At 43.1% G+C, this 18,542-nt stretch overlaps 2 protein-coding genes across 3 annotated transcripts; one reads left to right on the forward strand and one right to left on the reverse strand.

The window, feature by feature from the left end:
- Positions 1-53: 53 nt before the first annotated feature.
- zfhx2 (zinc finger homeobox 2) lies at positions 54-10,764 on the reverse strand. Of its 2 annotated transcripts, XM_010885732.3 has the most exons (5): positions 10,548-10,764; positions 8,360-8,518; positions 7,807-7,867; positions 3,255-7,510; positions 54-2,955 (listed from the first exon to the last, which is right to left on the reverse strand). In XM_010885732.3, exons 1-5 carry the CDS (start codon positions 10,650-10,652, stop codon positions 2,554-2,556), a joined length of 4,983 nt encoding a protein of 1,660 aa, XP_010884034.2. In that variant the 5' UTR covers positions 10,653-10,764; the 3' UTR covers positions 54-2,553. The 2 variants fall into 2 exon arrangements, with proteins under 2 accessions (XP_010884034.2, XP_010884035.2); XM_010885733.3 differs by lacking the exons at positions 8,360-8,518; positions 10,548-10,764 and adding an exon at positions 8,099-8,297.
- Positions 10,765-11,341: 577 nt separating this feature from the next.
- Positions 11,342-17,181, forward strand: thtpa (thiamine triphosphatase). The gene is made up of 4 exons (XM_010885734.4): positions 11,342-11,540; positions 11,765-11,837; positions 12,226-12,792; positions 16,648-17,181. The coding sequence occupies exons 2-4, from the start codon at positions 11,771-11,773 to the stop codon at positions 16,746-16,748; spliced, it is 735 nt and encodes a 244-aa protein (XP_010884036.2). The 5' UTR covers positions 11,342-11,540; positions 11,765-11,770; the 3' UTR covers positions 16,749-17,181.
- Positions 17,182-18,542: the final 1,361 nt, after the last annotated feature.

The following is an 18,542-nucleotide window of genomic DNA, read 5'->3' on the forward strand; positions in this document are numbered from 1 at the left end:
CAGTTTAAAAAAAAATTATCACATGCGGCACAAAAAAGAATAGAAAAATAGACTTATAACACGGTAATTCGACCGGTTTTGTCGTTCAATTGATTTTATTTATTTTCTGTATACCAAAGAAAACAGAATGGAGATCCAACACAAAATGAAAGTACAAGGGAGAAAAAAAAAAAAACCTTAATCAATATTCTAACATCTTATAACAACACACTGCCACCATTATTGTTCAATATTCATACCAATACCATCTCTTTCTTGAGCAGAGACGTCATTACAACCGTTATGGGTGAATAATAATCAAAACAGTGATGAGAGTAATGATAATAGTAGAAGTAGTACAGTTATAACAAGTGATAATCAAGTGACAATGAAAAATGATTAGAATAAAAAGCAGATCTCCATATAAACTATCTACCTTGGACAGTGCAACACCATGTGATCCCAGATTTGAAGCACTGCACTGCAACCCAGTCCTCGTTTTAGACACAAGCTACAGCTTGACAATATCACAAAAAGATTAGTAATTATGAAGGACATTTTAAACCGTAAGTCTTTAATCCCAATCAAAGTGCCCCATGTTGTGAAGGCTGAAATGTATTAATCTGTAGCTCATGGTAAAAAATCTTGGACGGGCTTAAGTGTCAAGCCATGGGAGTTTCTTTACAGTTTGCATGAAGAACATCTCTCCTGCTCTCTGTCAACCTCAAGATTGCTTTTTGGTTTTTTTTCAATGACAGAAAGCAAAGGAAGGATAACTTTGGAATATCAGTTTTTCTTAATATATTTCTTTAAAAAAGTTCATTTTTTTAGTTTTGCATTTTGTTAAAACTATTAATAGTAACATTATTAATAACAATATACTTTTTTTTAAACCAAAGGAAAACATATTTAGTATTTAATGTGTCCTTCAAAACAGCACCTCCTTTGTTTGCAGTCTTTACATTTTGCATGTCCCAATTGCTTACAAAAGTTTCCTCAGTAACAGTGACTGGAGTACCCAACTGGTGACTTTGGACTTGTTGCAGAATGTCTACCCAGTATGTAAATGTGTATTAGCTTGCAACCACACATCTTTTTCAAGACAAACAAAAATGAAACCCCTAAAATGTTAACCCTGTTTTTTTTTTGTCAAGTTGGTTTAATTTGACCTCCAAAGGAAGGAAGTTGATGTTAAAAAGAATAGCACTTTTTTGTAATCTTATCCTTGCAGTGATCCATTGTGAATAACTGGTCAAATAAGCAAGAGGGAGGAAATATGCACACCAGTAGTGAATTCATTAATTGGGAAATAACTGAAGTGTCAAGACAAATATTTTACTTGCACAGAAGTAAAGTCTGATCCGTCTTTTGTTTGGTGTTTAATGAGCAAACAGATTTTTTTTTTTGACAGACTGCAAGTACCAAAAAACAATGCTTCAATTTAATTAATGTGACCTGCAATACGAGATCCAACACACTTATCTTTCATTAGGTATAAAGTCTCTCCGCATAATAATGCTTAAGAATAAAACGTTTCATACAATGTAAAAACGCATCAAAGTGCTGTATAATGAGAGTCTGCCCTTTTCAGCCTCTCTTATCCCTGTCTATAGAGGATTGTCATGAGAACAGAGTGAGTGTGTCTACCCAGAATGGCACCCTATTCCCTATATGGCACACTACTTTGGACAATTGCAATAGTGCTCTGGTCAAAAGTGGTGCACTCAATAGGCAAGAAGATGTAATTTCAGCAACAGCCTGTGTTTACAGAAGGGGATAATCTGTTCAGTTTAGCAGGCCAATTCTAAATCACAATCAATTAAAAAGTACCTTTTAAATACAAGTGAATTGACATATCCTCAGCTGAACACACTCCAATTGTGTCAACCCCCCCCCCCAAAAAAAAAAAAAAAGTCATACAAACCCAATCAAGGCGGCAAGTTCAAAGCCACTAAAACGGAGCCACTTCTCATTTCTTCTGGAGAAATCTTCCCAGTCACAGTGACTCCCATTAGCTGTGGCCTTAAAGAATGCAGTTGGACAAATAAAAGGACTTTGAAGTGAGTAAACTGTGGGAAATGTAATATCGGATCTGGTCTTAAATACAAGTGCCTGGTCCTCTGTTTAAAAACATTTTTAGGAGCGATTACAAGGATAAGAATCTAGCGGTCAGTCAGTTAAGGGCCTAATTGTTCTGTATTAGCACAGTCTTAAGGGGAGAACACGAGTATTGCAAGAGTGATTGGACTGGACCAGGATGGTTTAAGTGATGAGGCGAAGGGGAATAGAACTGAAGGCCAGGATAATATTAAAAGTGGACTGGTAAATGTTCATCACTCATTTGATAACTTGATGAAGCACTAGGACAAAGTCTGTATCCAAATGAGTCCAGTTTGGAAACAAGAACTCGGTAGAAAGATGTCCAGTCGGAGAGAGCATGGGTAGCAATTCATTGGGCCTTTCCAAACATCAGAAAGTAAAAGAATATTAGCTTGAAGGACCAGTGCCCAATGTGTTTATTAAAATGTAAGGAGCCCAATGGTTCCAGTCTCTTCACCAGCACGGACCGGTGCTTTAGCTGGTGCTGCTGGCTGGGGGTGTGGTTGGGGAAGCTGTAGGTTCTTCCACACAAGACCCGGAGGCTGACACAGAACTGGACCCGGTATCAGATCCGTTGTTGACAATGGTCGCTGGCTGGCCAAAGTTAGTGGTTCTCAGAGTGGCTAGATGCCGAGGGGAGAAGACATGGGATCTTGCGGCTGCTCTGGACTCAAAGCTAGTGTTGCAGGCCTCACACCGGCCTCTCAACGTCTCTCTGCCAGCAGGCTGGCCCACGGCGGGGGGCGAGGAGGGCTCCAGGACTGTCAGCTGAACCGGTTTGGGAAGGATGGGACGGTGGGCTCGCAGAGCGTTGTACTGTAGGTAACCCCCGGAGCTCATGTCCACCTTCATGGAGGGATCTGATGACACGGGAGACTACGTGGGAGGACACAAAGATGTTACTCCATCTCTGGCTTTGGACAACAGCCAAATGGTAACAGGCGGGTTACCTCAACATATAATTTCAGAAAAGTTTAATGGATGGTATTCAAGACAAATTAAATGTCCTGGACTACAAAGCATGCACAATGGAGAGATCTCCATTATCACCATATGTTTGGACCACAACTAGGTTTAATCGGTGTCTGAAAACATGTCTGAATAAATAAATAAAATAGGTCTCAAACAAACAAATAGTATGATTTGCACACCGTACAAAATAAACCAATACTGACCAGTTTCTCCTGCTGTAGCCTCCAGCGTTTCTCCTTGGCACGGGTATTCTGGAACCAGATCTGCACCACCTTGAGAGGCAGGCCCAGCTCCGTCCCTATTGCCTCACACTCCAGCGCATTAGGGTGGGCACACGTCTCATAGCAGGACTGCAGGATGGACAGCTGCAGGCAGGACAGGTGGGTGCGTGGCCTGCGGGTGGTCGAGTGGTGCAGGAAGCTCCCCTCCGACGGGGCCGCCTTGGTGACCGTGACAGCGCTGGCGGTCTGAGGGCCGACGCTCGCCGTGTTGGTGGTGGCAGCGGCCGCGACTGCGGAGGCCACGGCTGAGGCGGCGGCAGAGGCCGCGGCAGATATGGTTTGAGCAGTGCCGGCAGCGCTGACCGCCGTGGGGGTGCTGGGGGTTGACAGGCCTAACTGTTCCCTAGACAGAGTGTTGATCTTGAAGGGGCTCTTGGACGACCAGTAGCTGAGCCCGTTTTGCTTCTGAGACATTGCGGCGAGGGACTTGCTTATTGGCGTCGAGGGCAGTTTTGGTACCATGCGGTTGGTGGAGCCAGGCCCGGACAGAGGCTTCTCTTGGTTACGGTCGTCCGCTTTGTCGTCAGAGTTCTCGTCTTCCTCGACGTTCTCCTCTGGCGTCCGTTTGGCAGGGAGGCGTTGAGGGGGAGGCCGAGACTCCTTGGGGATGGCGGGGAGAGATGGAGCCATGTTTTTCGGGGCGATTTTGACCATTGTGAGATTATTTGTGGTCTCCAATTTTGTCTTTGGCACCGCGGACACACTGCTGCTCACGGAGGAGGAGGCCACCTCCTTGGGCCTGTTTGGAACTTGATTTTTGTTTTTGACAATTTCCTCCTTCTTCACTTCAGTCTTTGGGAGGGTCCTTACTGGATTGGTTCCAGTCGAGATACTACTATTGGCATTGGTGGTTGATTTAGGGGAGCTGGAAAAGATGGGTTGTGACAGAGGCCAGGTGAACTTGATAAGTGGTTTGCCGACTGCAGCCAGAGTGCCGTCGCTGATGAATCGGACCTCCCCCTTGCGCTCCCTGGCCCGCATGTTCTGGAACCAGATCTGCACAACTTTCTTAGGGAGATGGACCCACTCTGAAATCTGTTCAAACTCATGTTTTCCTGGATTGGGATCTTTGAAATAGCAGCCGTAAAGCACATCAAGCTGTTCCGCCTGGATGATCGTCCTGGATCGTCTCATGTCCCTGAAGCGGCGCGCTTTGGGTCTGCCTTTCTGGTCCCTATCCTTCTCCTTTTCCCTTTCCCGCTCTCGCTCCTTTTCTCTCTCCCTCTCAATTATAGAGGTGTTCAACCTCTCTGCTGCCCTCATGTAAACAGTACTGGCCTTGGCCATGTTATTGCCGCTGACAAAGCCAGCGCTGTTGGAAGTGGCTTGTTCAGGCTTAACCTTGACCACGATGAGCCTCCCTTCCCCAGGTACCCCGAAAGACGTAGGCCTTAAACCAAGTCCGTCAAGCAGACGGCCTTTTTGTGCTGAAGTCTTGTCGACCAGGAGAGAAGTGGAGGAAGCGGAGGTCGAACTGTGGCTTTTCCCAATGCTGAGATCTAAAGCAGCCTCACAGTCACCACCGTTAGACATGTACTGGGACGTGTGGGAGGACAGGGGTGATGACACGAGAGGGTCCGAAAACCGAGTGCTCTTCGGGGGGTTTGGAAAAGCAGGTACTTTCCCCCCATCTCCTTCGGCAACTCCAAGCCCCACTACGGATGGCGGGAGGGAGAGAACATAGGGGCTCAGGAACTGATTGGAGTACGGAGCCAGGGACAGAGAAAGGGGCAGGGAGTGCAGAACACCACTTGGAAGCCCTCGATGGTCAATAGCCATAGGAAGGTGGGTAGGAGGATCAGCTTGGGCCTCTAGCTCCAGATCCACCTCTGGGTCCAGTCTCTCCTTCTTGACCTCCACCTCCTGCCGTTCCAGCTCCTTCTTCCTCTTTTTTCTCTTCGCCCTCTGCGCCACGGCCTCCTCGTCATCGTCGTCCTCCTCAGCGTCAGAGAGGAACACAGTGGTGGAGCGCAGCACCTTTCCACCTCCCGAGCCCTTGTCTCCCACTGGCTCAACCAGAGCCTCCTCTTTGGCCGGGCTGCCTGGCCCCTCCCTCACAGAGCCGCTCAGGCTCTCTTCGTCAGTCACAATGACAGAGGTGTAGAATTCTTCATTGTCCGAGTCAGAGGTCAGACACAGGTCCCCTTGGTTCTCCCTCCCCATCTCCTTCCTTCTCCCCCCGCTACTGGACAGATCCATGGCGTGACTCCCGGACGCCTCGCTGTCGTCCACGCCGTCATCGATTGTAAGAACACCTTCCCCCTCTTCGTCATGGGGACCAGTATAATCTTTCCCCACAGCGGCAAGACTGCGCACGTGACCCAAGACCCCAGCCTTCTGCCTCTCTTTGGCGCTCCTGGCGTCGGTCAGCCACTTGCGCACCTCCGCCTCCGTGAGTCCCACCTCCCTGCCTAATGACTCACAGTCCTCACGAGGGGGACTGGCCGCGTCGGCTTCGCTGCGCGACTCAAGGAACGCGCGCAGGACCTGTATCTGAAACTCAGACAGTATCGGCGGGCCAGGGCTAAAGTGCCGAGCCCTCGAGTGAGCACGGGGATGTGTTTGGTCAGGAGAGCTTAGGACGCGTTTGAGGGGGGTCAATTTCGGGAAACAGACAGAGGCACCGGGGCTTGAGCCAACGTGAGATTTTTGAGGAGTTGAATCAGGGCTAAGCATGAGATTTAAAACAGTAGGACTTAGGCTTGAGTTGCTGGTAACAGACGGCGAGCGGTCCCTACACTTGTCGATGCCTCCCCCATTTTCATCTGCCTCCGTGGGATCTGCAGAGCTCCCTCCATCCATCGGGCAATCTTTTATTTCATCCTCTCCATCAGTCTTACAAGACTCAACCCTGTTCTTCCTACTTGCTACAGCACCAAGGAGGTCTTGTGCATACTCCTTACAGTCCTCATCGCAAATCCCTCCTTCTCCGTCGTCACGTTCCACAGGACAACGTTCCCCCTTCTCTGCCCTAAGTGACCCCACCTCCTCAATCGCTGTGGTGTCTGTCTCCTCCATCGCTTTGCTCTCGTTTGTTTGGTGGTCGTCTAAACAGGTCTGTGTGGTTGTTTGGAGGCCGACCCCTGGCCACGGGTTCGCTAGGCCCTTGGCTCTTTGGGCTAAAATGGCTTGCTGGGCAGCATTGAGAAAGGGCACACACTGGGTCAGAAGCTCTGGATTTACACTCTGGCTTTGTGCCTGGAGCCCATTCAGAATAAAGGGCATGAGCATCTGAGGCTGGGGCATGAGCTGAGGAGTGGCCGTGGCAGGGGACGCGCTGGCCGCGAACAGGGAGGGGAGGAGGGAGTGCGAGAGTGAGCTGGGGCTGGACGTGAGCAGGGTGAGAAAGGCAGAGACTGCCTGAGCAGAGGCCACCGGGGAAGAGAGCAGCGAGGGAGCCGGCGGGGTCTGAATTGGTTCTCCGTCTTTGGTAGTCAATGCTGCCGCTGTCAGGCTTCCTGCGTTGACACAACTGCTGCTGGTGGTGGTGGTGGTACAAACCAACTGTGCAGGGCCGCCCCCAGAGGTCACAACCAAGTTTGTGGCCACGCTGTTACTTACTGAATTTCCAGCTGCATTGTTCGCAGAGATTCCGGCACTTCTGCTGCGGGTCTGGTGCAAGACCGATTTCAAGTGGCTCTCCAGGGTGATGGCGTGGTTGTAGGAGACACGACACACTGCACACTGGTAGGGCTTGTTTGACAGATATGGCCGAGACAAAACGGGGACTGAGGACGCGGTTGAGTCATGTTCACCGCCCTGTTTCATGGACCCTGTTCTCATCCTTTGCACGTGGGATGTGGAGTTGTAGTGGACGTACAGCGCCGTTCTGGTGGGAAAACCCTCTAAACACGCATTACACTTGTACGGACGGCTGTCATCGCTTTCAGCCGCTACACCGTTTTTATCCGTGGAGTCTTCCGCGTTGTCATGCATTTCGGTGGACTCCGCGGACCGATTTCTCTCCGGATCCATCTCCGACACAACTTCACCTCCCTCAGGGTCTCTTACTCCCTCCATCTCCTTATCCATCTCTCGGTCTTGGTCTTCAGTCCCAATGTGAATGTGGCTACTGTCAGAATTCTGCTGGGGTCCTTGAGTGTTCTCATTATTTTGACATTCGTGTGAGATGGAGGCGACGGAGGCTTCTAAAAGCGCCAGTTGTAACGATGTGGCATCTGATTTAAAGAACAAAGATTATGTAAATTTGACAGCCTTTTTGGTAGATCAAACCCAGACAGAACCAGATAATTTAAGTGATTGACAACAAATACAGTCAAAGTAAACACAGGCTTGAAGGAGTATTACTCTTTTAGGTGTTTAAAATTAGCACAAGCTAGTTGTTAAGTTACTCAACATGTCAACATGTTTTTATCCATCTCAAATGATTTAAAAATGTATACAATATTTTTGAATTATTTCCCAGTGTAAAACCAGAGGTATGGACAGAAGACAATCAAAGGGCAAAAATCACCTGCGCCATGCTGAACATCCGTGTCCCCATCCCCTTCACTTGCCCTCTGTTTGGGAGCAGCCTGGTAAAGACGGGGGGAAATGTAAAAGAAAGTGTACCTTAGGAAACACTTCTGCTGGAATCTACTCAGTATTGGAGTAGAAAGATCTGATTTTCTTTAAAAACTATTTTATTTTATGATTTAGTATAATTTCCCATTACCTAGTTGCCCTGTCAGGATAAATCAATGTGCGCATATTTCCCCACCAATTTTGTGATATCTAATTGTTGTGACCTTGTCACAGCAACTCTCAAACATCTCAGGAGATTCCAAGCTTGGTACACGAGTCCTCTGAAACAAATCCCTCCGAGCTGTACTGCTAAATTTCACATGGCATGCTCAAACAGGAAGTCAGTAGAATCAACACAGCAACTAATGGCCTCAGTTATGCTCCAGATCTGGTGGAGCCGTTAGAGTGCGATGACTAAAAGAAAATCCCTGCCAATATGCACCGCCCTTCACTGGATTCTAGAAAATATACTAAAACAAATGAACTAGTACAGAGCTACTTACAATGTCCAGCAGCTTGTCCACACAGTTGGGAAGCACACTATGTCTGTCAGTCAGGTGCAGAGCAAGGGAGCCCCTTTCTGGTAGGCTTTGTTGACACAGAGGACACAACCACACTGCCACCCCGTTGCTGTCACTGCACACAGTCTCTCCAGACTCCTCCTGCAAGACCAAGATTTTTAGTTGAAAAATATTGCTTTAAAGTAATTGCTATACTTAGGGACGTGGGGGGGGGGGGCAGCAGGCATTAAAAAATATATATAAGCTTAATTCACACAGGCAGCAAAATTCTGATCTTTTGCAACAATCTAATCAGATCGTTTGCCACTAATGAGGTAAATATTAGAATTGGACAGCCAAAGTAGGCTTTAGTTAAATGAAAGCAAAATAAACCTATAAATAAATGTAATGCCAGTCTGTTGCTAATAAAAACAATACAGACTAGTCGTTCATACCAGCCAAGAATAGTGGGATCCAAATTGGTCTAAATCAATTAGTCAACTTCAAATTAAATTACGGCGCACTGACAATTAAAAAATGATGAAAAAAATAAACCTTTTCTGACATGCATTTCCATTCACTCATAGGACAGATGCAAAGTCATGTGACACGAAGACACATTCAAACCCATTCAATTAAATATTTGTTAATAGCATGATTATTGACCTTGACCGGCACACATTTCAGAGATTAGCATGATATCTACGGTCATGTAAAACAATATTGCTTTATTTTCAGTAGTGGAAAAAATAATATAGACGAATCTTGCTGGGCCATTTGAACGTTATCACACACAACGAGATAGCCTAATGGCCAACATTCTACACCATAAAGACAACTATGCAGTGTTGTCTGTTTCCAAATGTCTTCTGCAGAAATGTAATTGTATGATTTTATAAAACTTACAACGTCCTTGATATTATTAAGACATCACTTTGACAATACTTCTGAATTAACAGATAACCAATAAAAAAAATAAATGCCAAATACCAACACTCTGCTGTATTGCCCACTTCCGTCCTCACCAATTAGCTAGCCATGCCCAGAAAACACAGTTTTTACAAGAAAGGATACATGATTAATATTGTTGAGGGAGTGTAGTGAGCAATAAAACGTGGGTTACTGTATTATATAACAACGGTATTGATAAAATGTTAATTCCTCTTTATTCTTTAGCTAATTAACGTACAGCCTAATTACAGTAGCTACGCCGAAAAGGGATGAATCAATTAGCTAGCAAGCTACTTAGCTAAGCTATAAACGTCGCAATAGTTGTGTTGCTAACATTAGCTAGTTTTCTGAATGCAAGAAACACACACTTATTCCTTTGTTATGCAATTATAAACCTGGTTAAACAAGAGAATCGAAGGTATTGCAGACATCGACTATTCATTAACGTTACGAAATTAAACAAAAGGAGCAAAATAACAGTCGTGGCACATAGCCTCAGCCCGCTAGCTAGCAAGCAAGATAACTTCACCCGTCGCACTCAACCTTCCTTCAACTAGTCTAGACAACAACAACTAAAACTTAACCCAGATGTACATGACTACACATACTGAAGCATAGCGTTCCACTACAAATAGCTAAATAGACTGGTTAGGCATTTTAGTAATTCAATTCAAAACCTCGGCCTTGAGTGCCTCCCTTACCCCAAGGATTGTAGTCTGCCAATCGGGGATCCAGTATTACACCACCCGCTGCCTGCTCAACAGCGCAAATTGAGGCCTACACGTACTAAGCCATTTAATTAATGAATATGGGTTCCCTTTACAGATGTGTAAAAAACCTCGCGCCCCCTCCTCCCTCGTTATTACACAAAACCCGATAACGCATTTTAATGATCATCTTCATTGTCCAAGATATTAAGTATTCATAAACATTTTAACAATAATTTTAGATGGCTTCGTGCAATAATTGACAAAAGAATCAAATGCTAGGCTACTTGAAACAGACTACGTGCACACTGTGCACGGCAAAAGGGGTGGTGGGGTGAAGAGAAAGGGAGACGGAGGTTGAAAAGTTTGGAATTTAATGTTCGAATTCGTTTAATGGAACTATTTTCATATAAAGAAGAATTAATCGGTCGAATGAAACTATCATTTGCACACCAATCTTCCAAACACAATCGCAATTAAGACATCGCCTATATGGTTTAATTAACTTCAGAGCAATTAGCTAATGCATTTACCTGCATGGTCGCCACTCCAGCGCACGCTTCCTCTCGCTCTTTAAAACTGAAAAGTTTTCTCTTGCTCGCCCTCCCTCGCCTGCTCTCTCCCACCCTCAATCGCATTCGCCCTCTCTCTCTTTCCCCTCTTCCCTCTAGTAAACACACGACAGCTCCCCCCAAGGCTGATTGCTGACATTCTGCAGGGACGCATGCAGACGTTTGTCGTCAATATAAAACCTTTATGTAACCATATTAGTTAATTCAAATAATATTTATCTCGTCGAACCAGTTCTACAGTTTAATGTAATGAAGGAGGCTGAGTGTGCTTCTCTAAAGCCATGTTCACTGAGATGTGAAAAGCATTGGTAGAATTCAATCAGACCGATTGAATTTCATTCCCAAAATCCTGATCCTGTATGCAGGTCATCAGATAAAGATGAAAATAAACGAACAGAGCGAATAATATGTGATTGAAACTTTAAACAATCACAACATTTGTATGACATCTATCAAGCCACTCATGTTGTGTAACGTTTTGTATTTATTTGTACATATTGTGAGTGAGACAATGTCTACAGCAATTCTTTGCTGTTTTGTTTCTGAATCCATAAAATGCATGTTATTCGATGAGTGGCACTAATTAGGCCTAATAGGACCCCTATATCCAATTAGGTCACATTTACGTACACCTAGTCCTTACATATGACTGTACAGCTTATTGCGTGATAACGCGTTATTTAATTATTTACAAAGATTGTGGTTTTCGCTTATGACAAAGATATAACGAGTAGAGATTAAAGGTTTAAAACGGTGGCACAATGGTTTCACAATCTCTGTAATTTACTTGCTCTGCGTTATTATGACGGACTATGACGCTCGAGAATGCAGTACTCTAGGTGTCTGTCCGATGCCTGTATAAAATACCTTTTGAAGGGATTTGGGAACGGTCAATCAAAATCTGAAACCTATCGTAAAAGATTTTTGAATCTCTGTTGAGGTCGGTAATTGGAGGTAAGCGGTAACGCAGCTATAATGAAATATACTATTGTAGCTGGTTGCTCGGTCACGCACTTTGTCTATATTACATATACATTTACTCTTGGTAGCAAGTCCAATGAATACGTAACCACAACAACAATTTTCTAAATCTAACTTTTCATGTAATGTTAGCTGTGAGATGTTCTGATTTATTTCGTAGAGACCATTCTGATGTAGAATTTATATTTTATTTACAGAGTACAATGAGTGTGGAAGTGGAGAGGAAATTTGTCTGCGAACCTGGCATTCAGAAACAGTTGGAAGAGATGGGTATGTAGCCTCCAAGTCACAAGGTTTCTCTATAACTCAGAATTCACTCTCTCAAGTTAATTGTGAAAAATGTACTTAGATCTAAGCTGCTTACAATGTAGAGTACACAGTTCCTTATGGCAATGACTACAACGTATTTACTATAACTATGTGGGGTTGTACCACCTAGCCATTGCTGTGAATAAGTGTCTTTTAAATTACTAAAATATACAATTCAGGTGTGTAATGTGAGCCAATTACTAGACTAATTATAGTATAATGCTAGTGATGTTATTAAATCTAAAATGTAGTCTGTGTTCATTTACATACAAGGGCTCTGATTACCTTTTGAGTACATACAATTCATTTTATGCACTCCTTCTTCCTGGCTACTTTTTTGTCTCACTAGCGGTGTGTATTGGTCAGAAACAATTCAAAGACCAGTATTTTGACACCCCAGATTTCCACCTCACCTTGAGAGATATCTGGCTACGTTGTCGCCAGGGGAGTTGGGAACTCAAATGCCCTACAGATACCAAGGGAGGAGACGGAGGCAGAGATTCTCAGACGGCAGAACTTTGTTCACGCTATAAAGAGATATCCAATCTCCCCCAAATTCAATTGAAAGTGAGAGAGGTTGTGAAAGCGGGCAATGGGGACCAAAAGACTGAACGAAGCCATGCCGACCAGACGTACCCAGTGGACAATCAAGATAGACCCATTACAAAAGGTGCAGAGAGTTTCCCCACAAACAAAGATTCCTGGCTGGTGGAACTGAGTCTGGTTTGCTTTGCAGAGTTTACCACACAGAGGTGTTCATTCACTTTTGAGGGGGCAGGAGAAGAGAGTGGAGTGCGCGTGGACCTTGACCAAGCCGACTTTGGCTATTGTGTTGGAGAGATAGAGGTTATTGTGCCAGAGGGAGAAGAAATTCACACAGCACTAATGAAGATTGAAAAGACAGCACTTAGACTAGGTAAGCAGGGGATTCCAGTTAGTCATTAACATAAGCAATAATTATTATTTCCCGTTGTCATGGCAAAACATGTTTCTACTAGAAAGCATACATTCTAACGGATGACGTGGGTTTTCACTAATATCTTCTTAAATATAATTTGGTATCACTTTACATTATGTCACATAATTTCGTAGTAGTTGAGTGACTAAATATGTGGTGTTATCCTAAAACAACATGTTTGAAGGTGAGTGAATATAACTATATTACCTTGCAGTGCCTTTAGAAAGTATTCAGACCGCTTCTTTCTCCATATTTTTTGCCTCTAATCTACACACGATACTGACAAATCATCCTTAAATGTCTCTTGAACTTGATTGGTGTTTATCTATGGCAAATTGAATATGTACAGATATGTACACCTATCTGTATAAGATCCCACACTTTTCAGTGAATGGCAGAGCAAAGCCAAGCCACAAAGTACAAATAAATCTGCGTAGACCTCAGAGATAGAATTGTCTCGAAGAGTTGACCTGCAGAAGGTATTAAAAAAAAATATGGCATTGAAATTACCCAAGAGCACAGGGGGCTCCATTATTATGGGAAAAAATAAGTTTGGAACCACCATGAATCTTCCTAGAGCTGGCCATCCTGCCAAAGTCAGTAACAGGGCAAGAAGGGCCTAAGTCATGGAGGTGACCAAGAATCCATTAGCCACTTTAAAAGAGCTTCAGAGTTTCCCTGCAGAGAACCTGCCGGAAGGACGGCAATCTCTACAGAAACTCCAGAGTAAAAGGCATATGACATGCTGCATGAATGTCTCTGATTGCATGAGGAAAAATATTCTGTATTATGTAAACTGAACAATTGGGCCTAAAATCCAAGCTCTATATCTGTCAAAAACAAGACAACACTTATTATCTGGCTAATTCCATCCCTACAGTATGATTCTCAGTGGCAGGGACTGGGAGACTGGTCGAGATTTAGGGAAGGATGAATGGAGAAAAATATAGAGAGCTGCTTGAAGAAAACCTGATCCAGAGCGCATACAGGGACAGTTTCGCAGACACGCAGATTAAGCCTAGTCTAGGACAAAAAAAAAAACAAGCTCCATGGAGTTTTCTATTGAACTTGATTTTCCTGTCCTAAAATAGGCCTGAATGGTGTACAAACGGAATGAGACGCTTTTCCAGTTGTGCCGCAATATTTTATGGGTATTATGACTCTGTGGGCCGGTTTCACACCCAGATTAAGCCTAGTCTAGAACTAAAAAAACAAGCTTATTGGAGTTTTCTATTGAACTTAATCCATGTCTGTGAAATTGGCCCTATGTGACTTATACTACTGTATTTCAGAATGAACTACCCGGTCTGTAAGTATTCATGAACGTAGCTTTACATATCAGATATTGCCTAGATGGCGCCAAAGAGAAAGCAATATAGTCATCTCCTGTCTAGAAAGAGACGGGAGTAGATAATCAGTACATTTGCATCAAACAAGCTGTAACATGAAATTACAAAAAACAAAGGAGAGCAATATGCTCAAACTATACTTGTTACTGATCACCTGATATATACCAGTCCAGGATATTCCCTTTTTATTTAAAGCGCCCATATTATGACTGCTTTTCAACAAGTTAAAATAGGTCTATAAGTTCCATAAAACATGTTTCTGAAGTTGTTTGCTGGAAATAGCTTGTAGGAAAAGATTCTTCCCTCCCTCTATTACCCTCTGTTTCAGTCCCTTTTCTGCTGCTCATTGCATATTCATTAGCTGCTGCTCCTTTGCCCACGCCCACTCTGTTACCATGTTAGCGGGGAGAGCGTAGTAGTAACGGTCTAACGTAATTTGGGCATGCGCACAACGGATCGTAGCACAGATCGGAGAAAGTTATTGCGGACATGGCGGCAGTAATTTGTCATCATCCTACATACATGGTTCAACGATAAATGTTCAAACCAGAATCGGATTGAAGGAGGGGAGTCTCCTCCAGAACCTGAGACCCAGCGTTACCTTGTACTATGTGGCAAAACACTAGCTAGCTAAAATGTTAGTTTGCCAAAACACTTCTTGGTTAGTTCGTGTAGAATTGCAAAATAAAGACAGCTAATTGTATAAAACTACTTACATGTCCCTCGTCTGCAGGTATTCCACGCAAAGTTGGAATTGCGCATTCTTTTAGCAAAAGTTTCTTGGCTAATCCTGCCTTGTACTGACCGAAGTTGAAGAAACAGCCCGTCTCAAAGTGATTAGCACAAATAGACAATTTTTTGCCAACTGTAGCAGGGACGTTGCCTTCAAAAATGAATTCAAGCCATGCCGCTCTTCTGTCCTCTGCGGCTGGGACGCGATGGAGTGTTTTGTGCGCCTCTTTACAGCCAACAACAGCACAGTTTAAGTGGTGCTTCGACATGGTGCTTCTGAATCAGTAACAACATGGAAGATATCAGAGAAGAAGTTACTGCTGTACCTGGTGGGTGGAGCCTATAGACGGTGGCGACATTAGGTATGCTCTGTTGGGAGGGGGTGGAGGGTGGAAATATTCAAATTTTTCGGAGTGCGACGTCACAGCCCGAGGAGTTTTCTAACAGCTCACCCAGAGACTGAAGACAGAGGACATTCAGAAACCCATATCTCACTCAAAACAGCATGGATGTTTTTTTTTTTGTACTTTTGTAAGTTTGTATGCGTGTGGAAGCACCACAGACACAAAAGAACACCCCAAAACCCATAATTTTTTTTTTCATAATATGGGCACTTTAACAACAAAACCACATTAGGACACTTGACTCTGGGCTCACATCAGGTCCGTAGATGCTAGTCTTGTAAACTCTGCACTGATCTGGAAAATAATCGTCCTTCCTTGGGGTCCATGACTGAATTTGTAATGCTGTGGTACTGCCCTTCGACTGGAGGTGGCATAAGCACAGAACTTACATTTCCATTTAATTCAACAAGGACACATTTTAAATGGGTGAAGACAACAGTAAATATTTATGAAATAGCTTTGAAATAACTTTTAGACAATTACTATCAGAGTTTTGCATAATCTAAGCATATTTTTGGTATGTTTACAATGGAGGAGAATTACAGTCTGTTTATTTGTAAAGATTTACTTTATTTAGGTAGATTCCCCTCATTCTGTTGATAGTCATTCCAGAAAGGCATAGTTACAATGGGTAGTTCATAATACTGGGTTCATTGGTGAAAACCAACTTGGAAAACTAAGAAATGTCTTCTAGCAAAAAAAAAAAAAAAACAACACCAAAACATGACATTATGTTGCAACATTTTCCCTAACCAATTAATCAGTTCAAAAGTGTACATGCTAATTGCAAGATGCATCTTTGTACTAGATGGTTACTATGAAAGCATTAGCTAGCCAAGTCTAGTTATCACCTAGTCCCTGAAAATGCCTTTTCCCATGCTACAGTTTTAAAAGTGTTTTCAGTCACTGAAATCAATAGTGACAAGATTATTAACACGATTATTATTAAATAATAATTGACTCAACTTAAAACCAGGTGGTTTGAATACTGCATGTTGATTGGCTGATAGCCGTGGTATATTAAACCATTTGACATGACATCACTTTCTACTGCCCTAATTCCGTTGGTAACTGGTTTCTAAGCGCATTAAGGCATCTCAGGGGTTTGTGATATATACCACGGCTAAGCGCTGTATCGTGCGTAACAATAGCTCTTAAGAACAGACATATACCACACTGGCTCATGTGTCATTGGTTACATTAATCACAGCCAATCAGCATGCAAGATCAAAAGCAACCAGTTTATCAAAATAAATGTATTACTGTGTTACATGTGACTTAAATATATTTTTTCCCCTCATTCACCCTCTCCCCCTCCTACCCTTTAGGTCTATCTGGCAATCAGCGGGTTCAAGGAAAAATGGATGTCTATCTGCAAAGACACTGCCCAGAGCATTATAAAAAATTATTAAGTGCACACATATTGTAACAAGTACACATATGTGTATTGTGAGAAATATTAGCTTGTCAATGTCATATTCAAATCCTTTGTTTTAGTTTGTCATGTCTTTGACTGGATCTAATTAAAGATATCTTATAAGATCAAAACAATTTAATTACTAGAATGAGTTTTCACAATTAGAGAGACATTTCAGAATGTCCTGCAGGGCTGGTGCAATGTAATTCAACCACTTCTGAAGAATATTTAACTATCAACCTGTCCATGTGGAAGTAGTAAAATCAGACCAATCCCTTGCCGTGTCACTTAATGATTCTTGCCATCTGTCATTCATCAGGTTTTTTATCCAGTTTTTGTGGGAACGGAGTTAAGAGATTGGGAATGTATCATCCATTGTCTATCACAATGCTTACTAGGATATTGACAATGAAAGAGAAACCAATAAATGCTTATGTAATACCTCTTTGGAACTCCTGTCTCAGTCTTCTTGTGACTAGACATCACAAGAATCTAGAACATACTGGGTTATGTTTTGTTTTTAGTTTCGTTTTTTTACATTGGAACAACATTTATTTCTCCAATGTTTTATTCATACTTGCACAGTGTTTATATTCTGTTATTATTTGCACATGCTATGTGAAACAAAATACATAATTCCTTTATACCAAAAGGGATTTTAGATTCCCTTTAAATAAGGTTAGTGTTGCCCTAGGGCAATGGGTGTGTTTTTCAAAATATTTGCATCAGTTCACCCTAAAAAAAAATATTGGCTAAACATAAGTGAAGATAGTGAGAAGTCACCATGTCACCTGTTGATACACTATATGGCCTACACTATATGTATGTGGACATCCAACCATCACACCTATATGAGCTTGTTGGACTTCCCATTCCACAACCATGGGCATTAATATGGAGTTGGCCCCCCCTTTGCAGCTATAACAGCCACTCTTCTGACATGTGTCATTCTATGACAGTGCCACATTTAAAGTCACTGAGATTTTCACTACGACCCATTGTACTGCCAATGTTTGTCTATGGAGATTTCAAGGCTATGTGCTAGATTTTAAGCACCTGAGAGCAATGAGCGTGGCTGAAACACATGAACTCAATAAGTAGTTGGGGTGTCCACATTATTTGGCCATATCGCAGGGATCATCAACTGTAACCCAATGGGGGCCAGAGCCTTCTGGTTTTCTGTTCCACCTCACTATTAACTGGACCCACCTGAGTCTGAATAAGTCCCTGATTAAAAGGGTTGCAATGAAAAAATTGAGTGGAACTGGCTTAGAGGGCCAAATTAGACGAAGCCTGCAGTTGCGAAAACACAGAATTGGTGTAAGCCTACATGAAACAGCTTATTTGAGGATCTAAGTGGATCTAAAAATCCCCTATGAAAGAAATGAATGGTGGAATAATGCAAAAACCCACTTTCAAGTTTTGGTAGGTTTTATGGGGATTATGACATTCTATTTCAGTCAATAGCTGACTACTTGCCAGGGACTTGCCGTCCACCGACGTGTTGCGATTAGTGTGATCTGACTGAAACTCAACGTCAAATACCGATGTTTTTGAAAGACATGCTTTTAAGCATACAAATATTATTACGTTTTTAAATAAAACATTGCCCATCGCAAAGTCAGGTGATTTAATTAAACGGATTTTGTATTTTATTTTTCTAAAACGTAACTGAATGTGACCTCGTCACCCCAGACTCATCAACGTCTGCCAAATGCCCACACTAGTCAGAACTCGACACAGCTTGAGGGTAAGAAGAGCCAAGTTGCAACACCCCTCGTACATCAGACATCTACGTTATCCTCA

The sequence above is a fragment of the Esox lucius genome, chromosome 21 (genome assembly GCF_011004845.1).
Source record: "Esox lucius isolate fEsoLuc1 chromosome 21, fEsoLuc1.pri, whole genome shotgun sequence".
Lineage (NCBI taxonomy): Eukaryota > Metazoa > Chordata > Actinopteri > Esociformes > Esocidae > Esox > Esox lucius.

What these genes read in the sequence shown, in the direction of transcription:
- zfhx2 (XM_010885732.3), bottom strand. Translation starts at nt 10,652, where the DNA reads ATGCGATTGAGGGTGGGAGAGAGCAGGCGAGGGAGGGCGAGCAAGAGA. An exon ending in CTGGAGTGGCGACCATGCAG is followed by an intron (nt 8,519 to 10,547) that starts GTAAATGCATTA and finishes TTGGTCTTGCAG; the next exon opens with GAGGAGTCTGGAGAGACTGT. An exon ending in TGGACAAGCTGCTGGACATT is followed by an intron (nt 7,868 to 8,359) that starts GTAAGTAGCTCT and finishes CGTCTTTACCAG; the next exon opens with GCTGCTCCCAAACAGAGGGC.
- thtpa (XM_010885734.4), top strand. Translation starts at nt 11,771, where the DNA reads ATGAGTGTGGAAGTGGAGAGGAAATTTGTCTGCGAACCTGGCATTCAG. An exon ending in GAAACAGTTGGAAGAGATGG is followed by an intron (nt 11,838 to 12,225) that starts GTATGTAGCCTC and finishes TTGTCTCACTAG; the next exon opens with CGGTGTGTATTGGTCAGAAA. An exon ending in AAAGACAGCACTTAGACTAG is followed by an intron (nt 12,793 to 16,647) that starts GTAAGCAGGGGA and finishes CCTACCCTTTAG; the next exon opens with GTCTATCTGGCAATCAGCGG.